General features: G+C 29.5%; 3 protein-coding genes across 3 annotated transcripts; 1 reads left to right on the forward strand and 2 right to left on the reverse strand.

The window, feature by feature from the left end:
* Positions 1-2,608: 2,608 nt before the first annotated feature.
* On the forward strand, positions 2,609-5,996 carry LOC124492826 (uncharacterized). Its single transcript, XM_047055829.2, has 4 exons — positions 2,609-3,425; positions 3,543-3,930; positions 3,993-4,831; positions 4,897-5,996. The coding sequence occupies exons 1-4, from the start codon at positions 3,398-3,400 to the stop codon at positions 5,802-5,804; spliced, it is 2,163 nt and encodes a 720-aa protein (XP_046911785.2). The 5' UTR covers positions 2,609-3,397; the 3' UTR covers positions 5,805-5,996.
* A 187-nt stretch (positions 5,997-6,183) lies between these two features.
* Positions 6,184-7,906, reverse strand: cib (thymosin beta cib). Its single transcript, XM_047055828.2, has 3 exons — positions 7,213-7,906; positions 6,797-6,967; positions 6,184-6,597 (listed from the first exon to the last, which is right to left on the reverse strand). Exons 2-3 carry the CDS (start codon positions 6,918-6,920, stop codon positions 6,452-6,454), a joined length of 270 nt encoding a protein of 89 aa, XP_046911784.1. The 5' UTR covers positions 6,921-6,967; positions 7,213-7,906; the 3' UTR covers positions 6,184-6,451.
* Positions 7,907-8,776: 870 nt separating this feature from the next.
* On the reverse strand, positions 8,777-24,181 carry LOC124491880 (uncharacterized). The gene is made up of 9 exons (XM_075729973.1): positions 23,766-24,181; positions 21,512-23,596; positions 12,653-12,690; positions 11,770-12,537; positions 11,501-11,626; positions 10,770-11,298; positions 10,320-10,712; positions 9,859-10,264; positions 8,777-9,792 (listed from the first exon to the last, which is right to left on the reverse strand). The coding sequence occupies exons 2-9, from the start codon at positions 22,026-22,028 to the stop codon at positions 9,306-9,308; spliced, it is 3,264 nt and encodes a 1,087-aa protein (XP_075586088.1). The 5' UTR covers positions 22,029-23,596; positions 23,766-24,181; the 3' UTR covers positions 8,777-9,305.
* Positions 24,182-24,789: the final 608 nt, after the last annotated feature.

Here is a 24,789-nt window from a genome sequence, read left to right on the forward strand (position 1 = left end):
AAACTTTTTTTTTGTCTTGTCACCGCCAGTCCCGAAACACACACAGACACACACACACACCCAATGCATAACCATTATTTTCAATGGCACCAAACTGGAAAAAAAAGAGTGAAAGAAAAAAAAATCCGATATATTCGTGTAGATTTTTTCAATTTTGTTTCAATTTATTAATTAAAAACCACATTGATTCATAAACGAACATGCAAACTCTTCATTCCATGCACACACACACACACACACACACACACACTGAATTGAAATGAAATTGTCTTTCTGATTCAAACCGGCTGAAATGAAATAACAAAAAAAAAAAACAAAAAAACAAACAAAATCTAGAGAGAAATACTGCAATGAAAAATCATCACAATTTTTCTTCTTCTTCTTATTCTTCTTGTTTATTGATTCATTATCGATTGATTATCAATCTTGTTAATAATAATAATAATTATTTATAATATTATTCAACACTGTGATGCATCAAATTTGTTTACACATTGATTAATTTTTTTTGTTTTGTTTTTAATTCAAAATTATTATTAATATTTAATAGATTTTCTCTTTCATATTATGTGCAATATACTCTCAATTATTAATGTTCATAATAATTAATGAAATAATGTTCTCATTAACACACACACACATAAATTAAACGACGCTGTTTTTTTCTTCATTTATAACTAAATAATACATACGTAGTACAATCACGTATACGTAATCTTTTTGTTTTTCATTTCATTATTATTCTGCATTTTATAGAATTTTCTAACAAACCAATAACGAATAAGAATGTATACATAATAAGAATATATATATATTAATTGTACTCATTGTATGTATTCTTATCGATGATGATTACAATAACAAATGGCAATGATCAAATTCATTATACACACACACACACACACAAACAAACAAACAAAAAAAAACGAATCCATTTAAATTCATTATTATCATCATCATCAGTTTTTTTTCTCCATGATTCTTTAAATTCTTTAAATTCTTTATTCTTTATTATTAGCTATAATCAAATATCACAGACACACACACACACACATACAGAATTCTTACAACTTCCAACATTTGTCACATTTCACATTCATTATTACATTAAATCAACATAATAATCATATATATATATAGATGTAATGTGTTTTTTTTCTGAATTTTATTCAATAAAAAAAAAATCATTTCCAAGATAATGGATGTAGCTGCTAATGTGTCATATTCACATTTTTTTTTCTTTGAGTGTAGGTGGTGATTCCATTGATTAAGGAGTAAAATAGAAATGTATGTACGAAAAAAAAACTGGTTTCATCTTCTTTTCTACCGCGTTTCGTGTTATTAAACCAGGATTTTTGTGTCAGATTTTTTTTTTTCTTTCTTTCTTTCTGTTGCTCATCTCTGGTTAATCTTTGAACAATAAATTTTTTTTTTTTTTTTTTTGAAATGTCGGACATCATCTCTGGGTGTGTGTGTTTGTATCACACTACCGAAAGCATCCACATTCACGGAGTGAAAGAGCAAGAGAAACCAAATTGCTGATTGTTGCTGAGTGTTGAGTTGTTGTTGTTGTTGTTTTTGTAATGGTCAAAACAAAACAAAAAAAAAAAATCATTCTATGATGTCTATGTGTTTTGTTTTTCTCTTGTTTTCGGTCTTTATTTTTCTTTAAATCAATGTTTTTGACCATTTTAGAAAATCAAATCAAATCAAATAAATAACAAACATCATCATCATCATAATCATCATCAATAATAATTCCTACTATATATACTATAGTTCCACTACATCATCAGTTGATGATTGTCAACATTTTTCTCTTTACACATGATTATGATTCATTCATGTTTATGATATTGGAAATTTTTAAATGTTAATGATGATAATTTTTCATGATGAAATGATTATCCATCAAATGATGGCGAAGGTCAGATTCATGATACACACACACACACACGAGCACACGCACACACACACACACATAACTTGTTATTGAATTTTTCCTATCCATCCATTGATTATATGTATGAATGAATGATCATCATAATAACTGGATTATGTCAAAAATTTTTCCATGTTTACATTGTTCCGTCTTTTTTGTAATTTTTTTTTATTTGTGTGTAAAAGGCCTTTTATGGTTTCTGTCATTGATGATTTTTTTCTTTATGGATCATCGTCATAATCATTATCATTATCATTGTTCATTCACAAAATAATAACTTTTTCTTTGATTTTGTCTAAATTGTCAAATGTTTTTTTAGACAATTGGCCATTTTATTTATTTATATTAATTTATGATGATTTTTGATGATTTTAGAAAAAAAAATTTGTCCATATGAAGACTGATGAGTGGATAGAATATATATTTGTAATAGTAAAACAAGACACAGTGATATTGAAGAAAACAGAGATATATAAAAAAAAACTCGAAGAACAAGTGTATGATCATGGACCAAACAACAACAACATTGTTGTTTGAGAACATGGACAACATGATCATCATCATCATTATAATATCGTCGTCTTCGTCTCCTTCGATAGTGGTGGTGGTGGTGGTGGTGGTAGTTGTCAGACAAATAAATATAAAACTAGGTCAGTAGTGTCTAGGATGATGATGATGATGATGATGATGAGAGTATTTGAATATGAAATTGAATGTGGAATAAAATGAAAGTCTTGAAATTTTTTTAAGGGAGAAAAATTCAAAGAGACAGATTCGGTTGTTGTCTCTGTCTCGGTTTCGCTCTCTCACACTTTTTCATTTTGAAAAAAATTTGATCACAAAAGAAAGAAAGAAAGAAAAATTTTATTTTTGTTGAAAACAAAATCTTAAGTAAAAAGATGAGATGATGACTGACTGCTAGTGCTGCTGTTGCTGCTGCTGCTGCTGCTGCTGCCAATAATTTTGACTGACACCTCGACAAACAAACATACAGGCACCTGGCGCGATATTAACATCAATTTTTTTTCTAGATTCGGGATATTTTTTTTTCTTTTACTTTTTTTTGTGTGCAGATCTGCATGTGTATGTGTGTCTCGGTGTCTGTTTACCATGATATTGATTTCATATGTGCATTCAAAAAAAAAAAAAAATTCAATTCGATTAAAAATTTGATTAGATTGTGTACATATGGTCATCAATCCAATACAATCACATCATGTTGTTGTTGTTGTTGTTATTTTTCATAAACCATCAACGTGTTACGCTGTGTGTATATATATCGCCATGACAAAATCAACAATATAATGATGATGACCATCATTGATTAAAGTAAACAGAAAAGAAAAGTTTTTTCAAATTATTGAAAAACGTATTTGACAAAAAAAAGTGGTTTCCACACACACACAAATTCATCAGCCAAAACAAACAAAACAGAAAAAATTAAATTTTTCAAAAATGCGATACAAATTGGCATTCATTCATTGTAAGTATCTGATTCTGTTTCTCTATTTTTTTTTTTTTTATTAATTCAAATGTAACGATTATGGATGGATTTTATTTTTTGTTCAAATAAAAAAAAAATTTCGTTGTACATTTATAGATATGTTCATGATATTCATGACATTAAAAAATGAATGTCTTTGTGATGATGATTGTCATAATTGTTTTGCCATAAGTCAATATTATAATCATCATAATGGTAATCATTATCAATCATATCCAATATCGGTGATAAATAATCCTGATCAACGGCAATATGAATCATCCGTTAATTATCAATATATGCATCCATCACAAAATGATGGTGGTACATTAAACTATGGCCATCATCATCATCATCATCAAAATTATCAACAACAGCTACAATCACAACAACAACAGCAGCAACAACAACAAATCCATTCTTCTTTATTATCGAAGCCATTGCCGCCACCACCGCAACCACCACCACCACAATATCGTCCAATAATAATGGCTTATCATCCTCGGTAAGTATTTTCGATTTGTACCGTAGCAAAATCCGTGAATTAAAGATTTTTTTTTTTGATAGTGTAAACAATAGACATTATCCATTTTTCACACGAAATTCCGATCATCTATTGGATGATTCACCATCATCCAGATCGAATAATGATAATGAATCCATAATTGATGATAATACAACAGATGAACAACAGCAACAACAAAATCAACAACAACAACAATCATTTGTACGTGTACCACAGAAATCTGTACGCCAAAGAATATCCAATCAATATTGGCCACCATTAGTGAATCATACATTTGGAAATTCTATCGGAAATTTTGCGACGACTACGACGACATCTACGACTACAACCACAACGACGACGACGACTACCACAACTACTACAACTACAACACCGGCACCACCACCATTTTCATTAGATGATTATGAAGAAGAATTTCATCACGAAATGATGTATACATCATCATCAACAACAACAGCTAAACCAAATTACCGGCCAAGACCGGTTTCAATTAGAACGAATCCTCGATTGCCATCATCATCATTATCAGCCAATGCCAACAACAATAATGCACAGGAATTTTCATCATCATCATCATCATCAGATCATCAATCAAATTCTAATAATCGAGTATTGAGCAGGATAGAGAATCCAATTGTCAGCAATAATATCGAGAATAATAATAATAGCACTATAGTGGACAAAAATAATAAATTTGATAATACAAATTTCGAAAACAACAACGGACGATTCGGTTCAGGTCAATTTAAATCAAGACGAACCGGAGGTGGTGGCGGTGGTGGTGGTCCACAAGGAAGACAAAGAAAGCGACAAAGAACTACAACGACGACAACAACAACAACAACTGAACCGCCATATTATGATGATGGAGATTATTATGGTAATCAATAATTTAGAGTTTGAAATTGTTCCAAAAATATTAAATTTCATTTTCTTTTTCAATAGATTATGATCATGATGATTATGATGTATATGATGATTATGATTATCTAGCTACAACAACAACCACAACAACTACGACTACACGAAGACCACGTGATAGACATTATCGTGGTCGAGGTGGACATCATCATCGTCGACGTGGTGGTGGTGGTGGAAGAAGAAGATATCATCATCATCGTCATAATGATGATGATGATGATGAATTATTGCCAGCAAAACCAACAGAACCATCAACAACAACAACGACGACTACATTATCACCAAATTATAAACCACGGCCAGATGGTCGTATAATTGATTATCATGCTGATCCAAATTTTCCTTATGAATTGAAAGGTGCCGATCTTACTGATTATCCATTCTATATTTCAATACCTGAAACTGATTTCAATTGTAAAGGTCGCCATGATGGTTATTATGCAAATATTGATTTAAAATGTCAAGTTTATCATCATTGTGCTATTGGTCATCAACGTTATGATTTTCTTTGTCCAAATTATACATTATTCGATCAGACAACATTTACTTGTCGTTTTGTTAACACTGTTGATTGTGATGCATCAGAGAATCATTATAAACGTAATAATGAATTATATGTTGAAAGTACAACAAATGGTCCGCAAAATAATTTCTATAATTCTTATCATCATCAACCACCACCATCATCGCCACAATCAGAATCATTACAGTCACCTCCACGATCATCATCTTCAAACAATGATCATCTACAGACATCAGATTCTTCATCATCATCGCAATCACAATCACAGAATAATGATGATGATAATGACAATTATAGACCAAATCAATTACCATTGATACGATTGAATAAACGGCCACCACTACCACTGCCACCACCATCACCACCACAACAACAACAACAACAAAAAAAACCACAACAGATCAAGTGATATGATTATTGATTTTTTTTTTTACTTTTACTGAATTTTGTTTGTTTGTTTATCTCATCATCATTCAAGTGAAACAGTTTTGTACAGTTTTAATTTTATTTTTTTGACTTCTGATCGCTTTTTCTCTCATAATTTTTGTGTAAATAATAGATGAATAAATGTGAGTGTGTGTGTGTGTGTGTGTGTTATTTATTTATTTAATTTAATTTAATTTAATGGACACGGGTATGCCACGAATTGGAACGAAATTTTGGAATTTCATGATGATGAAACCAGAAAGATTCGAAATAATCAATGGTGAAAGAAATTGAAAATCAAAAAAAAATTTCTGAAATGAAGCAAAAAAAGCAGTGCTGCCATCTATTTGTGATGAAAACTATTTTTTTTTAAAACAAATTTTTATTTTTACCATTCAAAAAGCTCAAATATCAATCAATTCACAATATTTTTTTTTTGAAAAAAACTTGTTCATGGAAAACACAGAGATAAACAGAAATCGAATATTTAAAGGAAAATAAAATGGAATTTTTCATCTTTTTTTTCTTATTATTAATAAAAAAAAATCATCATCGGGAATCAATCAATGATCAAAACTGTTGGATCAAAATTTTTTTGAATGAAACAATTAAATAGAAAAAAAATCAAATTCAGGCCATGGCCTTTTTTTCGGCTTCAATCTCTTCTTTTGTTGGCAATGGATTCTTTTCTTCGGTTTTGGCATGATGAAGTTTTTCCGCTTCGAATGTTTCAATACTTTTGAGCAACTGTTGTTGGCCTTTTTCCTGTTCAATTTCTATTTGAAAACAAAATGAAAAAAAAGATAAAATAAAATGAAAATGAAAAGTTTGATGACATTTTTAGATATTTCAAATATTTTTTTTTTTCATACGAAAAACGACAGGATGTACATTTTTCTGTTTTTTTTAAATAAATTGATTTAATTTGATTGATTGATTCAATTTATCAAACAACAAAAATTCAAATCAACATACCAGTTTTGGATGGTAGTACCACTTTTTCCTGTGTTTCAGTATGTTTAAGCTTATGTTCACCGACAAGCTCATTTTTAAGACCATCGGCAATACGTGGAAGATCTTCTTTCGTTGGGCTAGACATTTTGATTTTTTGGTTGTTTGTTGATGGTGGTTTTTTTAAAAAGAAAACTATATATGGAACAAAACAAAAAAAAAGGAAAATTAGTCAAATGCAAGCAAAATGATGATGATCAGAGCAGAAATATTTTGTCACATTCGAATTCAAAACGATAAGAAAAAAAAAATGTTCACACGATGACTCATTCATACAGCGAATTGAAATGAATGATAATTATATGAATTGAAATTGATGTTGTCAACGGATGGAAATGAATCAATGAAATAGTTATGAAAAAAAAATACAGATAAAATACCTCTGGGAATGGATTGAAGAATAAATCAATCAGAAAAATGGAACAAAAGTCAAAATTAAATAATAAAAGATAAATTGAAAGCAACAAAAGTTTATGACAATTTTTAAAAATCAATCAATGATGTTTTCGTTATGACAATCAAATGTTGAATGCGTTGTTTGTCAAAATTATAAAGCAATGACTATCACGATGATGATGATGATGGTCAGAAAGGGAGTGAAGAAAAAAATGCCGCAGTTTGGAAATTTCAACATTGGGTTGTAAAAAAAAATGACAAATAAACTAGCGGCAAAATGAAAAACCAAAAAACAAAATGTCTGCAATACATTGAATATTATGATTGTTAATATATGCACATGCTTTGTAGCTTGCTTGGAAAGGCTACTATTGGTGTTGGTGGTGTTGTAAAAGCTTTGTCATCGAACGACGACCACACCTAATCATGAAAAAAAAAAAATTTTTTTTGTAGCCACCAGCTCCATCAATATAACATTGATTCATTAGAAGAGCTCTGGTTTGTGTGTGTGTGTGTGTGTGTGTGGTATGGATGTTGTAATAGTGGTGGACATGGAATGGCTTTGAAAATATGAAAGAAATGCACTGCAATGTGTGTGTGAGATATCTGGAAAAAAATACTCGCGCCAATCATAAAAAATCTGATGATTATTTTTGTTTTCTACTTCGATAATAGTGTGTGTGTGTGTGTGTGTTGGTGTGTAAAAAACTGGTATCGTCAACATATTGTTATAGCATATGTATATCCAGATAAAATTTTTTTTTTTTTTTTGACAGAGATAAAAAGAAAACCATTTACCGCCCCCGCGTTATTTATTTTTTTTTTCGTATATTCTTGATATTCACAACAACACACTATCGCATACCGGATTTGTATATTCAAAACACCGACACACGCAAAGACTCTTTCAAATGAAAAAAAAAAAAAAATAAATAAATAAAGCAAACAAAGCCAGAAATAGACGGAAAAAAAACCAGCCATGACCAGAAAAAAAATGATGATGATGATGATCCCCAGTAATGTTGTTGTTGTTGTTGTCAATTCACATATCAGTCAAATCATTTTATGGATCCTTTTTTTTGTTTAAATAATAATAATATTTGTTGTACATGTATGAACGACGTAATGAATCCAATCCAATCCAATCAAAAAAAAAAAAAAAAAAACGAAAGAACAACAAGTGGTTGTTATCATTTTACATACACACAAACAGACACATATTGAGTCAATGTATGATTTGTTGATTACTATTACTCTGATGATGATAATAATCAGTCTGATGATTCGTCAAGATATTGGCTATAGAGAAAATGAGAAAAAAAAAGTGATCATTTGGAGAAAAATTACCTGGCTGTGTCAAATGATTTTTTTTTTTTTGATTATCAATAGAGCAAAAAAAATGATGATGATAATGACGATAATGAAGATAATGATTTTTTTTGTGGAAATTTCTCACTTTTCGGAAGAACAAAAATCAAATACAGTCATTTTTTTCATTTCAAAAAAAAATTTGTTGTCGTTTTTTTTAATATTCAATCAATGGTCAAGTTTTTTCCACATTTTTTATTGTTTTAATATTTAAATAGATGAATCGATTTCATAATGAGAAGAAAAACAAACACAAAACAATCAATTTGATAAAAAAAATAGAGGTAGTGTAATCAATAATAATAATAAGAATCAACCAAACAAATCAATCAATCGATCGATCGATCGAAATTTATAAATTGAAATATATAAATCTTAACACATATTTTGTTGTTGTTGATATTTATTAGAATAAATAACGTCTGTGTGTGTGTGTGGTGGGTGGGTGTGCGTCTTGTTTGTTTTTGTGTTTTGTTTTTGATTGAGTGTTTTTAAAACAAAAACAAAAAAAATATACTTGTCTGCTATAAATCTCTTTCTAATCCCAATTGAACAATCATAAAAAATGAGAAAAAGTGAAAATCTAAATCATCTATCCATTGTGTATGTGTGTTTGTTTGTCAATAATAATAATGTTGCCATTTGAATAGTTATAGTTTCACATAATCATCATTATTATTATATCACAGTGATTCTTTATCGGTTGTTTTTATTTTTGAAAATTTGCGCCATTAAAATTAGTATGTCCAATGTCAATTAGATGGCGTACCAATATTTTACAATCACGACAAACTTTGACTAGAGGTCCACGATGATGATGATAATGATGATGTTGATCTTCATAATCATCACCATAATCATTATCATCATCATCATCGTGGTCATGATCATGATCGTCATGATCATCATCATCATCATTATGTAATCGGCCAGTATTGGTTAACATACGCATTATTTTCATCATACGATTACGTGATGAATTTAATTTTAATGGTAATGATTTGGATTCATTTTCATTTTCATTATCGGCAGTTTTTTTCCGCCGATTCTGTTTTCGCTGCTGCTCTCGGTCATTGTTAGCGAATCTGAATATATCAAGTACATGTTTTTCATTAGGTGGTGATGGTGTCGGTGATAGCATATAGATTGGAACACGATCAAACTGTTCGATAGGAATATGCATTTTAGTGGCACATCTAAAAACAGAACAAACGAATTAGATTATCGACAAATGCTAAACAAAAAAATAATCGAATCATTACCTATCACAAATGGCACGATTACACAGTTTACAGATGGTAGCCCATGGACCCCAGAATGTAAATCTTGTTTTCAGACAAGTGAAACAAATTTTTCCATTTTCAAGATCTTTTTTCAATGATTTTGTTACACCAAGTGATTCGATTTCAGCTTTCGTCAGTACTGAACGTATATGTTGTACTTCTTTCAATGTTAATGATAAACATTCTAGTGATTTACCGAAATCATTTTTCTCCCAAATAGCTGCCACATGATTACGATGATCTTCATTAAAATCTAAATCTTCAATCACATCTTCAGCTTGTCGTTGTTGTTGTTGTTGCTGTTTTTGTTGATATTTTTCCAACACCGTTAGATCACATACACTGATAGAATGACGTCGTTCTTTTGAAAAAAATTGACTTGAAACTATGAAAAAAAAAGAAATGATGAAAAAAAACTAAACATTCTAAACTAAACTTACGTTTTTTAAGACGTTGAAATGTTTTATTTGATGTATCCATAATCAAATCGTTGGTTATTGAATCATCATTTTCATTTTGATTCAAATCATTTCCAGTAAGATCACTATCATCATCATCATCATCATCATCATCATAATGTGGTGCAATTTCCGAAGGAAAATATGCCGACATTGGCCTTGTTGATGTTGATCGTGAATTTGGAATTTCCACAATAATCTGTTCATCATTTTCATCATTTTTTTCATCCAAAAATAAATCCAATTGTATATTTGCTTTCAATAATTTTTTACGTCTAGTAACTGAACCATGTTTTGTTGTATTCGTTGAATCGTTTACTGTTTCTGCTGTTGTCATTCGATCATTCGATTCCATAATATTTTCATTTTCATTCACTGTAATAGAAAAAAAAATGAACAATCAAAATAACGAAACAAATTCTAGTCGCTAACCTGAACATCGAGAAGGAGTTACATGAGCCGAAAATGAATATGTTTTAATCGATGGTTTCGGTGTTGGCCTCAATCGATGTTCTTGGCGAATAGAGTCCATAAGTTTTTCATATAATGTAACCTGTCTAGGTGGTGCCGGTTTCAGTACACGATTCGATACCGGTACTAATGGTGGCCGTGATCGTATAAAATCCAATATCAATTCATGTGCATCTTTTTTTACACGTGGTGGTAAATCACCATTGACCATTACTTTATTCAATTTATAACGTCGTGCGCGTATATCATCCAATAACATTTCATATGGTGTTAATTCATATTCAGTATTATGTATTGAATCATGATCAACTTTTTTCAATTTTACACCATGTCTTAGTTCACGTATTACCTGTATCCAAAGACGTGCCCAATCATGAAATTGTAGCTTTTCCAATGTTGTTTCACAATCATCATCATTATTATTATTATTATTATTGTTATTATTGGATACATTTGATCCGATAGTCAATATAGATGATTTTCGCAACTCCTAAAATAAATCCATCCATGAATGAAATGGTTAGAAGCAATCATGTGATGATGATTACGATGATGATGATGATGATGATGATGGTTTATAAAAATTAATAGGAAGAAAGAAAAAAAAAGAAACAACAATTATAATCAATCAATTGCTTGTCAGTATCAAAATCAAAATCAAAATTAAAAAAATCATTTATTAAATTGATTACTTTAGTTCCTTTGGCAATTTGATCCAAAAATGTTGATAATTCAAGAGTTTCAGCTAATAATGCTCGACAAACAGCTTTATAATGATTATCAGCCGATTCACGACAAGATAGACGAGAAACGCACATCTTTTTTATTATGAATGGACCACATTCACATCAAACGAATGAACATTATTTGATTTTATGAGAAAAAAAAATTTAGGGTAATAAGATTAGAACAACAAAAAAAAATGAATCAGTCAATCAATCAATCAATTAGGAATATTAACCTGCATAACATGATCAAAATTTAGTAGATATCTACTTGTTGTTGTTGTCGTTGTTTTTCCATATCCAGGCGATAAAGAATGTTGTTGTCGAAATGATGTCGATGTCGATATTGTTGATGATGGTGATGAACCATGTGAATGTATTTCACTACTACTATATTCATGACAATCACGTTCAATACCTTCATCAGCATTAGCACATTCATCATCATCATCATCATCATCATCATCTTCTTCATCTTCCTCTTCATCGTCGTCGTCGTTATCGTTATAGTGGTCATCATCTTGATGAACATCGTTGTCTTCATCTTCTTCATCATCAACAACATTATTTTCTTCATCATCATCATCATCTAAACATATTGATCCAATCGAGCTCATTTGATCATTATTACGAACATCATTATTTTTCTTAGCTGATGATGATGATGATGATGATGATGATTGAAGAACGACATCATCACCACCGCTGACAGCTGTTCTTGTTATTGTTGACGATGATGGTGATTTTTTATCATTGAATTTTCTCCGTATTTGTCTTATCGATGATGATGATGATGATGATGATTCCTGTTGTTGTTGTTTTTGTTTTTGTCTTTGTCTTTGTTGCTGTTGTCGTTGTAATCTTCGTGAATTTGTTGCCAATTCATGTGCCGTAGTCAAACGTTCAATAAGAAGCTCTAATGGTTTACTTAATGTACGTTCTTCATCATCACATAGGCCATAATCAAGTGCATGAAATAAAACAATACCCAATGATGTAAGTAACTAAATTGTGTCAAAAAAAAAAAATATTGAAATTCGAGATTAATTTTTTTGTTTTGTTTCGAAATTAATATATGAAAATCATCATAAATCAAACACAATAATTAATACTGCTTACCTTATGAGAACTTTTAGCCAGTGTACGACCATTGGTTCCTGATATAAATCGATGATGATGAAATTAATGACAGCATGAAAACAAAAACAAAAAAAAATGAAACAAATTATGTTAATTAGTTCAATATGATCATGAAAATTTAGAAAGATGAGAAAAAAAATTTTTCTATTTCCACAATCAATCAATCATTCATCGATATAGAGTGTGGTGGCAAAAAAACAAACGAAGCTAATTATAGTTTGTTTTTTTGTTTTTGTTTTTTGTTTCATTCATTCATTCACAATATATTTAAATTCAAAAACACAACACACACAACGATATTTGATGTTCCATGTAGGTATTTATTAAAATTTTTGATTTTTTTTTTTGAATTTAAAAATGTTAATGTTTTTTTTTTCTTCTTCTTCTTTGGTTTTTTCGTTGCACCCAAATCAATAATACCAGACTATCATCATCATCATTATTGTTACTATAAATCTGCCAACAACAACAACAACAACAACAACCCGAACAACCAGAACAATTCAGATCATATCATATCATTTTAGAATGTCAATTCAAATCAACAACAACAACAACAACAACAACGAAAAGAAAGAACAAAAAAAAATCGATTTAAGATTCACCATAATCATAATTAGGCTTGAAATTATGCACATATATATATGCTGTTGTAGTTGAACTAAATTTTTTTTTTCTTATTCTTTCATGATTCGTTTGGAAAAACATAAGTTCTTTCTTCTTTTATCTGCTATTTTTGTTGTTCGTCAAAAAGACTTGATTATCATCATCATCATCGACATCAATCTGGTATGATGATGATGATGATGATGATTATAATAATTTTGCAATCAATTTAAATCAATTGTCTGTCGAACATCGTTTTTTTTTCTACATTTTCTACTATTCTTCTTTAGGTCATCATCATCATCATCATTGCATAATAATTTTGACTGATGTTCACAATTCAAAATATCTATCTATCTATCCATCTCTACCTTGTTTTCGTTTGCTTATTTCTGGTCAATGGTTCAATGTTGTGTTTGACCAACAAACATACAGGCAAGTCCGTGCTTTATACACAAATAATAATAATAATAGACCTTAATATCTAATGATGATGATGATGATGATGATGATAATAATGGAAAGATAAGAAAAAAAAGGGTTCGATAAGAAATGAATGAAAAAAAACCATACAGCTAGGTGGAGCTAGCAGTAACTTGTAGTAGTTAGTTGTTATTAGTTTAAAAAAAAATCAGCTAAAGAGACAATGAGATAGAGAGAGACTGAACAGATAAATCGGTCGGTTAATGAATGAAATTCATATGTGAAGTAAAAAAAAATTTTTTTTTTCTTCAACTTTCGTTTCCACTAGCTAGTGTATACTATACACTATAGGTCAAATCGTTTTTTTTTCGTGGATTCTTTGTTGTTGTTGTTGTTGCTGTTTTTTTTTTGGATGAATGCATTTTTTTTTTGTTTCAACCTGATTATAAATGTAACAGGTTGTTATGAACAAAAAAAAAAAAAAAAGTTACTGTTACACAGGTCAGTCAATCAGTCAGTTAGTTAGTTTTGGCCTTCAAATTATTGATGATAATGATAATGATAAAATAAACGGGTCGACTAAAAAATAAATTGGGGGTTGGTTGAAGGATAATAAAACACCTTTTTTTTTCCTTCTCATTTCATGATAATGATAATTCACCTGTTGTTGGAGCGATAGAGAGAGAGAGAGAGAGAGAGAGAGAAACGTGATGCATCGATTTTTTTTTCTCAAATAATAATATGGATGTTATCAAAAGAAAAAAAATCGATAACGGATCAATTACTGAATTTATTATGATGATTAGGACAAAAAAAAATTTTTTTCTGGATCAAATCAAATTCCATAAAACAACGGCAACAGTATGGCTATCTATATCTATCTGATTAATCTCTATACATCTATCCATCAGAAACAAAAACAAAAACAAAAAAAGAAAAGAAAATAAACCTCAACTGTTAAAATATTAATCTAAAAATAAATAACAATTAAATTTTCCACCACCATCACCACCACCACCAACACCACCACCAACACCACTACCATCAAAATTTTTAGATATAAAGAATCATCATCATCATCATATATATATCGATACATTATCATTATCAATGAATGGATGAAATGGTCGTGGATTTTTTATTTTTTTTTGTTCAATGGATGATGATAATAATAGCGTTATATTAGGCTATTGTTGTATAGATTGTGGTTGAATACAATATGTGTGTGTGTGTGTGTGTGGTTTCAACAACAACAACAATAAAAAAAAATAGGAACAATAAAGCCAATAATAATAATGATGATGATGATGATGATGGGTGTGCGTTTTTATTATTATCTTTTTATTTCTGCCATTTTTTTTCATTGAACCGTTCGATACATAAAAACTGGATGCGAATCATCCGTATCACATAGATCCAACTCGAGTGTTTTCTTTTCTTTTCTTGATTTCGTTTGACTTTATTCTCATTGGCCATACACAAACAAACAAACAAACCAAACAGACAAAGATATTCGATTTTGGTAATTAATTATTGATGATAATTTGAAAGAAAATTATGTAAATGGAAAAAAATTATTTGTTAGTTAATTATAAATCAGTAGATTGTGGTCAGGAATTATGATTGATGAATTTTTTTTGGTTTTTTTGGTTTTTTTTTCTTCATTTCTGTCTGTTTGTGTACTACAACAAATTAAGATTCATTAAATGGCCTAGATGGATGGATAAGTTATGTGCGCGCTGTCTATATAAATTTTGAACCAGAAATGAAATGAAATGAAATGAAAACATGACGTATGACACTCAATAAATCAATGATGAAGAGTGTTTATTTCAATTTTCAGTTTTTTTTCTACTGTATTTATATCTCGGGCATCCGATTTTTGTGTGTGTATGAATGTGTAAATGGCCAGATTTGATATTCTTCACCACTACCGGCAACCAAAAAAAAAAAAAAAAAAAAAACACAAACCACCTGAAGGATTTTTCTGATCATTTAAAAAAAAAAAATTATTAATTTGAATAAATGAGAACAGTGAAAAAAAAATCCGAAAAAAGAAATGAATGAATATAAAAATAGAAATGTCGTGTTGTTGTTGTTGTTTTTTTTTTCAATTTCATTAGTTTGTTATAGCCAGTTTAATGATCATGTGCGTGTGAATGTGTGTAATGTCATCATGTCATCATTGTGAGAGAGAGAAAAAAAAGATGAACAAACGACAACGATAATGACGACAAATTAAATGAGTTTTTATCATCATCATCTGAAGATGATCGACACAACCATTTGGGTTAGAAAGAAAAAAAAATGATTTGTGCATGAATGAATTTTGAATTTGTCAATGCTCTCAAATTGAACCAGATAGATGGAAAACAAAAAGAGAGAGAGAAATGAGAAAATTCCATGTACAATGTATCAGATTCTCTTTTTGTTGTTGCTGTTGCTGTTGTTTCAAATGTCTCAATTAATATCGATCATTTTTTTTCTCTCGATTCAAGTGGATCGATCGATAATGATGATGATGATGATGATGATGGTGATTGTTTTGAGAACAGAGAAAAAAAAATACATGCAAAACATTCATTATTGCTGATTAATTTCTGTTATATGAATTTAAAGAAGTAATCAAAGAGTGGAAATAAAAAAAAGGTCATTCAGTTTGTTGTTGTTGTTGTCGCTCTAGCTCCACTTTTCTATTCGTTCGTGTTTGATGTGATCAATATCCCATGACAAAATTCAGTTGCTGTTGTTGTTGTTGTTGTTGTCGATTCATTCATTCCTTCCATTACGAATCATAATTGACATTCGATGTAAACACAACAACACATCAATTAAAATGTTTTGACCGTACACCGATGATGATGATGATGATTATGTGATGAAAAACTATGACAACAACGACAACGGCAACGAATTGAATGAGAATAAGTGTGGAAAAAATCAATTCATTCGATGTGAACAATGGAATCACAGAGTTCAAGTTTTTTTTCTGGGTAATCAATTTCGTTTTTTTTTTGGAGAGCGAGAGAGAGAGATAGAAAGATAAAAGTCGATTAAAATTCGATTCAATTCAAGAGTTAATCAATGATCATCATCATCAAATTCTAATTCATTTACTAGATTACACAATGTAACGACGACGATGAAAAAAAAAAAAATTTACACACTGACAGTGAAGCGGAAAATGAAATTGCAGCCAGCAGCAGCAGCAGCAGCAGCAGCAGCAGCAGCAGCAACACTGATGATGATCATGATGATGACAATTGAAAATCTTAAACTTTTGTCAACAAAGGTCAATCTTGTAGTGGTTACTACTACTGCTGCTGATGCTGATCAATTAATTTTTTGAACAAAAAAAAAATTCAAAATCTGTTGTTTCAATACACTTTTCTTCTTACTTTATCTAACGGTCTTAATTATTTTCATCAATCTCGATTTTCATATATATAAATAATTATTACACACACACACACACACATTTTTTTTCTCCTTGCCCATTGGCCGTGTTTATTTATTTATTTTTTTTCTGTGGTCGGCTGGTTGTAATTTTTTTTCCTCATTTCTGGCCATCCACCACCACCACCCTCGTTGATTGAAAAAAAGATGAAAAAAAAAAATTTTTGATCGCCCGAGTAAATTAAATTGAAAAAAAAAAACAACAACAGCAGCAGCAGCAGCCACAAAAAAAAACGACAAGCAAAGAAAATATGAAAAAATCATAAATGAAGTAAATATTGATGAAAAAAAATATAACCAAAAAAAAAAAAAAAAAAAAAAACATCAGACACCATAATTATTGGTCATCATTGATTGTAAATGAATGGACGATCTACGATCATCATCATCATCATCATGGTTATAAATAAGAGATATGTGTGTGGGTAATTTTCTTTTGTAGATCAACCAATTTTTTTTTCTGATTGAATATTGTGAAGAAAAAGAAAATGAAAAAAAGAAAACGAACGAACGAATGAATGAAAAAAACAAAAACCCAATTTATATCAATCATCAATGTGGATGATCAAAAAAAAGTTATTATTATTATTTATGGAAATTAAAATCAATCAATGAATGAATGAATGAATTTCGATCCATCACATCATCGTCATCATCATTTATTTTTATTTCAAATGTATGCAAAACCAAACACAATGATATAGTGATATTCGTAATGAAAATTTAAAGAAAAAAATTTAAAAAAATTCCCAAAAAAAACATGATGATGATGATGATGATCTACTAATTTCATCTCTCTCTCTCTCTCTCCATTCAACAACAAGCTCATTATTCATTCATTCATTCATTCATTCATCATCTTTGTGCAATATTTTACAATCCTTTTTGGCTTTTATTTCACAAACAATCTTTACATCTATCTATCTCTCTCTCTCTCTTGTTAATCTAATCTCATCTCTTAATAATTCGTAAAAAAAATGAAAGAATTAGACAAGAAAAAAAAAGTATTAATCTCATCATCATCGTAACAAATTTTTTTTCTCCATCATCATCATCATCATCGTCGTTGTTGTTGTTGTTGTTCATCAGCCAAAAAAAAAAAAAATAAACTGAATGCCTGAATGAAACTGTACAATGAAATGAATCCATGAAAATGTTAAATGAAAAATAGAAAATGACCATTGAAGCCAATAATAATAATGATGATAATCATACACACACACACTCGCTCACTGACAAACAAACTGTTTTATCTGTCGTGACTTTTTTTTTGAATCAAAAGTTTTTTTTCAAAAAAAAAAAAAAAAAAAAAACACCACACACACATATTTTGGAGTTAGGTTTTTTTTGTGTGTGTAGTTAGTGATTTAAAACCAATTTTTTTTTAATAAATGAATGAATGAATGAATTTATTCATGCCATTAGGATTTTGTAGTTTTTTTTTCAATCACAACAACAACAACAACAACAACAACAACAACGACAACAACAAAAACGACGACGACAACAACGACAACAACAAGTGGCAAGTGTTTGTGTCACTGTGAAAATATACAATAAGCAAATCACTATCATCATCGACTATGTGAAATGATATCAATCGATCCATTTGTGTGTGTGTGTGTGTGTGTATTTGGAACAAAAATGGATTTTTTTTTCTTTTTTTTTGAAAATCACGACCAATGTATATCGATGAATGATGAATAATATTTTTTTTTCTTATTCGATTTGCAATATATATAAAAAAAATTGGCCAATTGTCTATTCACAACAAGTGAAAAAAAATCATGATTTCAGTAAGAAAGAAACAGAGAGACAGAGACGAAATGATTAAATTTGGATTCGATTATTATCATTATTATTAAATATCGATCAATTCAAAACGATATATTAGATTTGATCAATTACACAATACAAATTAAGATCATCATCATCATCATCATCATCATCATCAATGAAGGTCAATAGATTTTTCATTTTCGACCAAATAATCATCATTATCATTAGTTTTTTTTTGGGACCAGATTGCAAACATAACACACACACACACACACACATGGCTAGTAGTGAGTGTGTGTGTAAATATCATACATCGTGATCATAGATGTTCATCCATTTCATTTCATTTCATCCGTATATCCAAAACTATTGACCAAAACAAAACAAAAAAAAAGCACATACACACACACACACACACACAAAGAGAGATCAGCAGATGATCAACCGAATGAATTGATGCCATGAGAAACGGAAACGAATGGTTGAAGTAAACATGAACAAAAAAAAATTAACAAAACAAAACAGCAACAACAATCTGACTGTAGAAACGTGGAAGATATAAATATAGAAATATTGTAAAAAAAAGAGGAAAAAATGCCGGACGTAATCGATCTATTGACTATTGATTAGTATTGAGTGTGTATATCTGAATCGAATTGAAAATTTTTTTTATTGTTTCGATTTACCGCCATCACTATCATCATCATCATCATCTATTAATGATAATAACGACGATGACAATAGCATCATCATCATCATCATAATAGGTTAATCGTTCTTCTTCTTCTTTCTTCAAAATGAAAATGAAAAAAAAAATACCGAATTTGATTGAAAGAATGAGATATATATTTGTATGGAAAAAAAAGGATTTTTCTTTGCAATGTAACAAAGAAAAAAAAATTACTTATTATTGTAAATGATTGAAATGTTTTGAACAATAATTGTCAAAATAGCCGTGTTTTCATTTCATTTTTTTTCTGTATACAAAAAAAAAAATTGAAATTTTTTTCCCTTTACTTGTGTTTCAGATGATAATCGAATATATGCACAACAACAACAACAACAAAAATGCAATTAGCCAAAAAAAAAAAAAAGAAAACAAAAACAAATTGATCATTATCATTATCCAATGGAATAGATTGATTGATTTGATTTGATAAACTGACTATATCTACATGTGTGTGTGTAGTAAATTTGATTTTTTTTTTTTTTTGGATAAAAATAGCCAATGTGTATATATCCATCCGTATATAAAGAATGATTCGAATGATGTGTGTAATCATCATCAATGGATCATCAAGCACGTAAATATAATCAAAAAAAAAAAAAAAAAAAAAACAGAGAAAAAACATCGATAATGATTGTCTGAACTAGCTGAAATTTTTTTTTTTTTGAATGAATCAATCAATTTATAGTTTAATTTAATTTCTGTTGTTGTTGTTGTTGTTGTTGTTGTTCATTATCATTCACATAATCATTATAATCATCAGAGATGAGGAAAAAAAAAGCAAAATTTTTGTTTTGTTGCCATTGTCGTTGTTTTTGTCATTGAAGATTGATTTTCATCATCATCATCATCATCATTTCTAAAATGGAGAAAACAAATTATTTTACCCGATGATTAAGATGATAATCAAACAAAACAAAACAAAACAAAACAAAACAAACAAACAATCTTCTCTGACCTCGCTTTGACATTATTATTTCACATTTCACCTGATTGTTGCTTGCAAAAAAAAAATTTTTTTTTTTTTTTTTTATTAGTCAAAATTTGAAATAATTAGTTCTCATGAAAATTGTTTTTGTTTTTCATATTTTTTTGTTTTTGCTGTTCATCAACAAAAAAATTTTATTACAACCGTGTGTGTGTGTGTGTGTGTGTGTGTGTGTAAATTTGTCAACCACATTCAGTGATGACAAACAACGAAACAATCATTATAATGGACATCACACACACACACAAAGAAAGTTTCCACCCAGGTAATAAAATTTTCAATTCATTTAAAATTCATAGCAAATGGCAAATTGTTCTTATTATGATGATGATTCCAAATACTCCAACACAACAAGAGCCTTGGCGCTTTTCTGACATAGCAAACAAGAATACAGGATGTTGAAGAACAAAAAAAAAAATGCAAACAACAAGACGAATACAAACGATAGATAACCAAATGTAAAATAAAATAAGTCTATAAATCATGTCATTTGTTGTTGTTGTTTTTGTTGTTGTTGTTGTTGTTGTTTGCAAATTACCATCATAAACATCACGGTAATCATTTTGATCATCATCATCATCATCATCATTATAATTACCATTTAGGTTTGACAGGTTTTTTTTTATTTTGAAAAAAAACTAAATATTTATACAACAAAAACAACTATGGAGACTACCAATTATTATTATTATTATGAGATATTTATCATTGATATGTCACACATATTTAAGTATTTTGAACGAGAAAAAAATTCATATTCTCTCTCTCTCTCTCTCTCTCTGTCTGTTTGTCTCTCGGCAGAGAAATTAAAAGTTATGAAATTAGGAAAAAAAACACACACACACACACAAAGACATACCATTGAAAGTTTTTGGATCAAGTGTTTTACGATGTATGAAACCATCTTTATGTATATGAACATGTGATGGATCAGTAATTAGGTAGCAATCATGATGATGATTATGATGATGATGATTATGATGACTAGTTTTACTACTATTCACTGGTGGTTGATAATATTGACGAAAACATTTGACAATTTGATAACATAATGCCCATGCTTGTTCTTCATTTATGGCTGTTTGAAATGATTGTAGAATATTGGCAAGATTCAAACATTGATCATCATCTAATGTACATTTGACTAGTTGTTGTTGTTGTTCATCATTATTATTATTATTATTATTATCGTTGTGGCTGTTGATGATCATTTTATTATTATTCATTAATGATGATTGTGTCGTATCATCATCATGATGATAATAATTTGGATGATGATGATGATGGCCATGATGGCCATGATGATGATGATGATGATTTGTATTCATCATTCGATTCATATTTTTTTCATGAATCGATAATGTTGGTGGAATCATTGTTTTTTTTTTGTAGAATTTAATCAATTTTTTTCCTGTTGCAATAATTTCAACATTGTCTTTTTCATCATTTAAATTGTGGAATCACACACACACACACACACACACAAACACATTTTATAATGAAAATAAACAAACAAACAAACAGGATGGAAAGATCAAATGATTATGGATGACAAATGTGATTAGATTATGGTTCCATCCATCATCGATTACTGTGTTCCAATGTAATCCAAGTATATAAGAAACTTAATGGATTAAAATATTTGTCAATTCCATATTTTAATCGTTGTCGTTGTTGTTGTTGTTTTCGTTATTTTCAAGCACAAATAAACGAAAAAAAACGTCCTGACAACAAACACACAAACACAAAAAAAAAATATATTCTGGTCAAGGTAATGAACAGCACCCACTACCAATGAGTCCCTATGAGATGAGTAGTAGAATTTTTTTCGATTTTTATGGTTATAACCATAATATAATAATAATAATGTGCTATATATAAATGTGAAAAGGAATTTTCCATTCACACGCGCGCAGCTGCAAATCTTTTGGATTCTTGACTGACGGATTGGATGACGTTGACATTTTTTTTTCCAACTAGAATTTTTTTTTCCGAATGAAACAAAAAACCACAACAACAAAACAAATTCAAGTGGTCGAAGAAACAAAAATCATTGATGGATCAAACACGTACACACACACACACATACACACATGAATAACGAATGTGAATGGAATGAAATGAAATGAAAAAAAATCCCCACAAACAAACACACACACACACACAGACATTAAACATAACACGTCAATCAATTTTCACATCAAAACTTGATTATCATTATTATTTTCATATTTTTTTTATGCAAAAAAAAATGTAATTTAAAGAGAAACAGAGAGAGAGAGAGAGAGAGACGTACAAGTGTTTGTTGAATGATTTTTCTGGAACAACCGCAACAACAAACATGTGTGTGTGTTGCATGCATATATTTTTTATACGATGATGATGATGCAAATGATTACATCAGGGGTAATTTCAATTCATCTTTTTTTCTGGTGATGTGTGTGTGTGTGTGTGTGAATCACTTTGTGGAGCTTGATTATTTTCGATTTTGTTGTTCGATGACGACGAAGACGACGTGTATGTTGATTGATTTGAAGTTGAAATGGTAAAATAAAAAAATAAAAAAATCGAATCATAAAAATTGATGATATTAATGAGCAAACAGCCGTATACACAGGCAAATCAAACACACACACACACACACACACACACAAACACACACGTTGATATGACTCTTTCAACACTTTTTTTTTATTATTATTATCAAATTGAAATGGTCGTTGTTTTCGTTGTTATTATTGGATTGGATTGGATGATGATGATGATCAAAATATAAATGGTGAAGAAAATATGTAGTGAATGGTGAACATCAAATCAAGGAAACACACAGACACACACACACACACACACACACATAGCGCCAAATAAAGGCATGATGATAATGTCCAAACAAGAGAGAGAGAGAGAGAGACATGGTCAACAAATTTTTCATTTTTTTTTCTGTCTAAAAGTAAAATACGTGATATGGATAATGAAACAAAAGAAAAAACAAAACAAAAATGAACATAAGAACAAAATAGAATAAATCAATCGATCGATCGGATTGGAATGGATTGATCGGTGGTTCAAATCAATAATTATCATCATCATTATGAATTATGAACAAAAATTACCAATTAAAATGTAACAGCCATATTCATTCAATACTAAATTATATATGATTGATAAAAAAACATTGAAATAAAACATCTGCCACACGGACAAAATTGTTGGACATTGTAACAACACACACAGGCAGACAGAATGAAATGGCGCCTTCATTTTTTGTTTCCATTTTCATCTTGTTTGTCTGTTTGGTAGTAATCAATTGAAATCATACGGTGAATGAATGTGTACAGATGTGTTTGTTGTTTTAAGGCCGGTTTTTTTTCTGCCATACTGAATTCACATGCATTTATTAACAGCAGCAGCAGCAACAGCCTGTTGAATATTAACATTGAAATGAATTATTGAAAGAATATTATCATCTTCATCGTTGTTAAACACCGATATTGCATGTTTGAACATGGCTGATGACGATGATGATCATCAATGAAAAGTGAATGGAATGGACACACAGATATTGATGAAAGTACAGACGAACACAGATATTGCTCTCTCTCACTCTATCTCTTTTTGATTTTGATTAAGATGATGATGATCATCATCATCATTATTATCGAATAAAAAGAGAAACAAGAACTAAATGAATGATGATGATGATGATGATGATACAAGAAAAGAGCAGCACAAGCAATAAAAACCTGTGTGGACCTCGAAATATTCATTTCTTTCTTTCTCTTTTTGATTTAATTTTTTTTTTCTCAAATCATCTAATGTGAACAATATTATCAAATTGAATTCAATATATTTTTTTTCTGGTTTAACAATTTATTAATTCAATTCAATTCAACATAATATCCGGTATTTCTATCGGGTTTTATTTCCAGTATAATCCGATTTTTTTTAGAGAGAGAAAGACTGGCTGATGATTTTTGTTTGTTGTAAGCCAATTTCATTTTTTTTTCTAGATTATTATCAAACTTTGTTGATTGATTGATTGATTGATTTTTTTTTTGATCGTTTTTGTTTATGGAATTGAAATTTGATGCTGATGATGATCATCATCATTGGGCTAAATAAATAAATAAACAAATA

Source organism: Dermatophagoides farinae, chromosome 1, assembly GCF_024713945.1.
Source record: "Dermatophagoides farinae isolate YC_2012a chromosome 1, ASM2471394v1, whole genome shotgun sequence".
In the NCBI taxonomy this organism is placed as follows: Eukaryota; Metazoa; Arthropoda; class Arachnida; order Sarcoptiformes; family Pyroglyphidae; genus Dermatophagoides; species Dermatophagoides farinae.